Source organism: Lipotes vexillifer, unplaced genomic scaffold, assembly GCF_000442215.2.
Source record: "Lipotes vexillifer unplaced genomic scaffold, Lipotes_vexillifer_v1.1 scaffold382, whole genome shotgun sequence".
In the NCBI taxonomy this organism is placed as follows: domain Eukaryota; kingdom Metazoa; phylum Chordata; class Mammalia; order Artiodactyla; family Lipotidae; genus Lipotes; species Lipotes vexillifer.
This window is the reverse complement of record NW_006780611.1, coordinates 3,665,123-3,671,540: the sequence shown is the minus strand read 5'-3', so window position 1 is coordinate 3,671,540 and position 6,418 is coordinate 3,665,123. Positions and strand designations below refer to the sequence as shown.

The 6,418-nt window shown below is 51.5% G+C and overlaps 1 protein-coding gene across 1 annotated transcript in view; it reads left to right on the top strand.

Moving 5' to 3' along the window:
- The window catches only part of GTSE1 (G2 and S-phase expressed 1), a 25,725-nt gene that overhangs the window by 12,929 nt on the left and 6,378 nt on the right, over positions 1-6,418 (top strand). The window contains exons 4-5 of the mRNA XM_007453902.1: positions 215-329; positions 6,180-6,252. Coding sequence (XP_007453964.1) covers positions 215-329; positions 6,180-6,252 — 188 coding nt within the window. The remainder of the gene's footprint in view (positions 1-214; positions 330-6,179; positions 6,253-6,418) is intronic.

Here is a 6,418-nt window from a genome sequence, read left to right as displayed (position 1 = left end):
AAACACCAGCCAGTCGGGCAGAACGGGACTTGTCCTGCCACGGCTGTGTCTGCAGCCGGGCCCTGCAGGCATGTCCTGCAGGCAGAGCCAGAGGCCCGGAGTTGCTGAGTCGACAGCGGAGCAGCCCAGGGCGCCCACCAGAGCAGCTCTCACCCAACCCCAGAGTCCAGGACAGGGAGGCCCTGGGCTGAACTCTCATCTCAGTTTGTCACAGTCTTCTCAGATGAATAAGACTGGGAGTACGAGAAGGCACGATTCCTGTCTGAATTCCAAGGCGAAGGTTATGCCCACCGCTGCAGGTCAATTTAAAATTCCCGAGTGTTCTACTGGTAAGTAATAGGTGAACTTTAATGTGTTTTTATTTTTTTATTTTTATTTATTTTTTTAATGTGCTTTTAAAATATTGAACGAATTATATTTAAAAATTTAAAAATTGTTGGTTTTGGTGATGGTGGTTTCTTTGCTTTCATTTTACTTAAAGCACTTTATATATGTCTTCTAATTTTCTTTGTGTTGGATAATTCAGTGAATTTCTTACCTTATATTCCTCCCCTCTATGTAACATATCATTGTCGCATGGCTGCTCTTAAGATTTTCTCTTGTTATTTTCAGCATGTCGATTATTAGGTATTTTCATATGGCTTTCTTCGTGTTTATCCTACTTGGGGGTTCTTGAGCTACTTTGATCTGTGGGTTGATATTTTTAATCAAATCTGGAAAAAATGTGTCTGTTATTCCTTCAAGTATTTTTTCTTGCTTCCCCTCATTTCCTGGGACTCTAGTTACCTGTGTTGTAGGCCTCTGTATGTTGTCGTTTAGGTCACTGAAGCTTTGTTTTCCCCGCACCACCCCATCCTCTTGTCTTGTGGTTCAGTTCTGATAGTTTCTACCGTCTCGTCCCCATGTGTACACAGCTTTTTCTGCAGTGTGTCTAATCTGCTCTTGAGCCCGTCCAGTTAAATTTTCATTTCTGGCATTATAGTTTCCCCATTTTTGTCCTCATGGTGTTTATGTTTTCCTTTGAATTCTTGAACATATTTATAATGGTTGTTCTAAAGTCTGTTTCTTCTAATTCCATCTTCCTCGTCATTTTGGGTCTGTTTCTATCGACTTATTTTTTCCTGGTTATGGTCACATTTTCCTGCTTCTTCACATGCTTAATAATTTTTTTTTTAATGTTTATAGGTTTACCTTTAAAAAATTTTTTTTTAATTGGAGTATAGTTGCTTTACAATATTGTGTTAGTTTGTACTGTACAGCAAAGTGAATCAGCTATACGTATACATATATCCCCTCTTTTTTGGATTTCCTTCTCATTTAGGTCACCTCAGAGCACTGAGTAGAGTTCCCTGTGCTATACAGTAGGTTCTCATTAGTTGTGTGTCTTATACATAGTATCAATAGTATATATATGTCAATCCCAGTCTCCCAGTTCATCCCAATAATTTTTTATTGTCTGCTAGACATCATAAATTTTATATTTTTGTACGTCTGGACTTTGTTGTCTTTCTTTAAGAAGTTGAATTTTGCTTTGGCAGGCAGTTAAATTTCAGGAGAACTTAATCCTTTTGGGGCTTCTTTTAGAACTTTGATGGGGCAGGTCTTAGCCTTTACTCTTGGGATAGTTTAGCCCTGCAACTAACGTGTGGCCTTTCTGAGCCTCTCCTGAGTGTGCTGTGTCCACGAGGTGTCCACTCTGGCCAGTTGGTGTGTTTCGCAGCCCTGCGTGATGGTGGCAGTGTTCCTAGTGGTGGTTCTTGTCTCTTTGGGAGTCCTGCCCCACGTACATGCTGCTGCTCTCTATGCAGCAAGGACTCGGGGTCCCTCTCAGGTTTCTAGGGCTCCTTCTCTCTCTGTAGCTCCCCACTCTCTAGTACTCTGCCCCTCCAGTTCCAGCCTCCTTGGGCTCTCCCCACCTGCCCCGGCATCCTGGCAGCGCTACCAGGCAGAAAGCCCTGCATGGTGTCCGGCAAGTAGTGGGTGGGGCGTTTGGTCAAGGTGAATTAATCTGATAAATGTGTGTAATGCAGGGAGTTGCATGGAGCTGATGAAGGGGGAGCACAGCTCTGGCCTCCTCTCTCAAACACATGCCTTCTAGTGGCTTGAATGTTTTGAAGTTGTCAGCTTCACTGGCCAGTACAGGTGGCCTTTAACACGTGACAACCTCACTTGAGTTACTGCTTATGTAAGAATGAACCGTTCTTTGGAGTGTTGTCCAGTGCTGGACACTCTGTTAGTTATAAGGGATGTAATGGTAAGACAGATATCCTACTCGTGGAACGTACATATTAAGAGTAAAAGATAAGAAATGTCAAATAAGTATACTTTCAGATCATAAGTGAATAAAAGAGGGTGGGGAAGAATTTAGATAGAGCGGTGCTTTAAGCTTAGATGGTCAGTGCAGGCTCCCTCAGGATGTGACACTGAGCTGAGATCTGAACCTTGAGGAGAAGGCAGCCATTAGAAGAGCCAGAGGGAGAACGGTCCAGGCAGGAAACGGCAAGTGCAGAGATCCTGAGGCAGAAAGATGCTAGACGAGTTCTGAAAACAGAACGAAGGCTGGAATGGTAGGGATGATAGTTAAGGTAGGATTAGGTTCTGCTACAAGCCCAAAACAGCATTGGTTTTCATCAAGATAGATGTTTAGTTCACTCTCACATGAAAGTCTGTGTAGATTTTCCAGAGCTGCTATGGCTCTCCTTGTGTTAGGGATCCGGGCCTCTTCCATCTTGTTTTGCCATGATTAGCTTCTCTTCCTCATCATCTAGTATGGCTGCACCAGCTCCAGCCCTCACACCTACCAGCAGGGAAGACGAAATAGGTGTAGAAGCACAAAGCCCTGCCTTCCAAGGATACTTACTGGAAGTCGCACGTGCCGCTTCCTTCTGTGGAAGTCATTGCTCAGGACTTAGTCACGTGACCACACTTATCTGCAGGCGATGCTAAGGTATTGGGTCTTTCCTACACTCAGCTAAAATGTCTTTCTAAGAAGAGGGGAGCAGATACTGATCAAAACCAGCAACCTCAGCCCCGCTAGTGAGCGAGGAGAAGGGTAAGAAGAGACGGAGACGGAGAGGCAGTCAGAGGCCAGGTCGCGTGGGCCCTGCGTGGAGGTGGCCGTTGGCATACCCGTGCGAGAGGGGGTGCCTGCGAGGGTCTGAGCAGGGAGGAACGTGACCTTCGACAGATCCTTCAGCAGAGGGAGAGACAGGCCCTGTGGCCAGAGTGGGAGCATGGAGGACCATGCCCACGCCTGCCTGGGGTCCAGACGAGAGATCACGGAGGTGGTGGCAGCAAAGGTGAGAAGGGCTCTGATCTGGGGACGCTCTGGGAGACCAGGAGGCAATGTGGCCTTGGGGACTCAGAGTGACCCCGAGGCTTTGGCAGGAGCACCGTGGTGATGGAGGGCCGGAGGGAGAGCAGCTCGGGGTGGAGACTAGCCGTCCAGTGTGGACCTGTGGAGTCTGCAGCGCCCGCGGGCTCCGTGGGCCGTGTGTGAGCTTGGACCTCAGAGGAGCAGCCTCGGCTGCAGTGAAGTTTAGCTTTCCGCCGCAGAGAGCCTGGTGTGTTTGCAGACACGGGCGCCCTGACAGACAGGGCCTTCGGGGCAGCCCCTGGCACAGGACCCGTGGACTGTGTTCAGCAGCGTTTGCTTCCTCTTCCCAAACGCCCGCAGCCCAACGCGCCTCTGGCCGAGGTGCTGCCGCTGCCTGGCTGCCGACTGGCCCCCACCGCCCGTCTATCAGCCGCGTGGAGCCACAGGACTCCTGCCCTCCGCTGCCCAGGCGGGGCCCTCAGCCCTTGGCCCTTCTGACATCTGTACGCTCACCGCGCGAGGCTGTTCCTGTTGCTTCGCAACATCAGGTCCAAAGCGGTCACACCTTTCGTCGTTCGTCCTGGGCCGAGTGGTTCCCACGAAGTCTGCACTGCAAGGCTGCGGGCACGACCCTGCTGTTGAGCACGTGCAGCTCTGCCTGTGCGGTGGCCGCTCACTCTGGCTGCCGTGTGACACTAGCTGTCATCACAGAGGAGACATGGGGACGGTGTGAACAGAGCCTGCAGCAGAGCCTTTAGGGTTTCTGAAAACACTCTTGGCTCGGAGTGTCATTTACCGTGACTGCTTCCAGGAACCACACGAGGGATGGAGACCCGGGGGGACCGGCAGGCGTCTCTGTGGATCAGAAGCTACTTGGAGGGAAGAGCACCTGCAGCTCCGGGAGGAAGTAATTTCCAGGCCCTTTGGACTCGGGCCCTGGACGAAGCCTTGGTTGACTGGGGTATAATAAGGGTACTTTAATAATCTAAAATTCCACAAAAATAGTTGCCCTCCTGTGCACCTTCTGGAAGCTCCTGAACAGTCTTCCACTAAGATGAGGGAGGAAACAGGAAAGAAGTAGTTATGGGGCCTGAAAAGGGGGAACCCAACACAGGAGGCGGTGAGAGTGAGGGGCCCAGCCTGGTCTGGGAGAGAGACCTCCAGGAAATGTGTGGGCTCGGAGCCTAAGAGGCAGCCACGTGGAAATGCTCCCAAAGACAGAGGTTGCAGGACATTTCATCACAGGCCCCCAAATAAGAAACCAGCAAAAGATGGAGGCAGTTCTTTTTGGTTTTTTTTTTCCTTTTCTAAAAAATATTTATTTGTTTTGGCTGCGCCAGGTCTTAGTTGTGGCATGTGGGATCTTCGGTGTGCCGTGTGGACTTCTTAGTTGAGCCACGCATGCAGGATGTAGTTCCCCAACCAGGGATCAAACCCGGGTCCCCTACATTGGGAGTGCGGAGTCTTACCCTCTGGGCCACCGGGGAAGTCCCTGGAGGCAGTTCTTATGAACTCGAGGTAGGGGATGGATGGGCACTGCGAGAAGATGGGCTGTGTACTCTGTTAGACTCAGTTGTCAAAACGGAAACCCTGGAGGGCAGGCGGCCGCATGGATGGGGCTGTGCGACCGTGAGGGAGCTGGGATCATATCATGACATCTCAGGGTTTTGAAAAACGAGGAGGTAGCAGGATATGTAACTTGGAGATAGAAGGTAAACACCTCAGGAAACAGGCAAGCTGGAAATAGGGTAGGTGTGGCTAGAGCCCGCCATTTTGAATCTCTTCATTTTTTTTTTTTTTTGGTGTGTGGATCACTTTGATCTGATCAACGTTTGAAAAGAACAGGAGGTGGAAGATGAGGATAGGCACGCCCATTTTGAATCTCTTTTTTTTTTTTTTTTTTTGGTGTGTGGATCACTTTGATCTGATCAACGTTTGAAAAGAACAGGAGGTGGAAGATGAGGATAGGCACGTACGGGCAGCTCTTTTGAGAAGATTTGCCATGAAGAGGCACAGAGACGTGGATTGGGGGCAGAGAGGGAGGACGGGGCGAGGGGGCAGGTGCAGGTTGGTTTGAGACGTGGGGCTCGGGGGGAGGTACCTGTAGGAGCGGGGCCGGGGCCTCTCCTGCCTCCTCGGAGACCCGGGCCACCTTCCCCTTTGGGGCTGGGGTCGGCCCCTGCCCGTGGCTTCCAGAACACAGCAGGGTGCTGCCAGGGGGCCTGGCACCTGCGGCTTTGGGGGCCCCCGGGTGAGCCTGGGACTTGGTCCCTGTGGATGGCGGCCCAGGGCTCAGTCCTCTGAGCCCGCTGGTCGTTGCCTTGTGACAGATGAGATCCCACACACAGAAATGCTCATCAGCCGCCAGACGGCACATAAATAACATCACGTCTTGAGATGACCTCGTGCCCTCCCGGTTCCCGAGAGCCAAGGCGGTGGCGGGCTCTGTGGGGCCCGCCTGGAACCCCCCATGTTGGTGCCGCTTCTGCAGGCGGGGCTCACGGGGAGACCCAACGGGGTCGTGTGCTGAGTGCCGCCTCGTCCCTCGGGCCACTCCCGTCCCCGTCTGGGGATTAGTCAGGCTGAGGGCAGTGAAGGGACCAGGACTCTTCCTCTTCTGCGCCCGCTGGTTGGGCACCACAGCCCTGCCTGGTGGGTCCCCGGGGAGGGAGGACATGTCCCTTCCCACATGCCAGGGCCGGAAGGTTTTCCCTCTGGCTTGTCTGGCCTTCGTCTACTTTACGTGCCGTCTTCACTGCATCTTGGGAACGTGGGACACTTAGAGGAGGACCGCCTGTTTGGTGAAGGCAGATGTGTCACCTGCCCCGCATCTGACTGACCGTCACTTCCCTTCTCGTCTCAGGTGAACCCCTGGACAGTGCGACACCAAAGTCCTGTCGAATGCAGAGGCCGCAGTCCTGCACGTCAGTGGGGAGGTACTGAATCGGTCTGCTTCCTCTTTTTTTAACTTCTTTATTGGAGTATAATTGCTTTACAAGGGTGTGTTAGTTTCTGCTGTATAACAAAGTGAATCAGCTATACGTATACATATGTCCCCATATACCCTCCCTCTTGCGTCTCCCTCCCTCCCTCCCTCCCTCC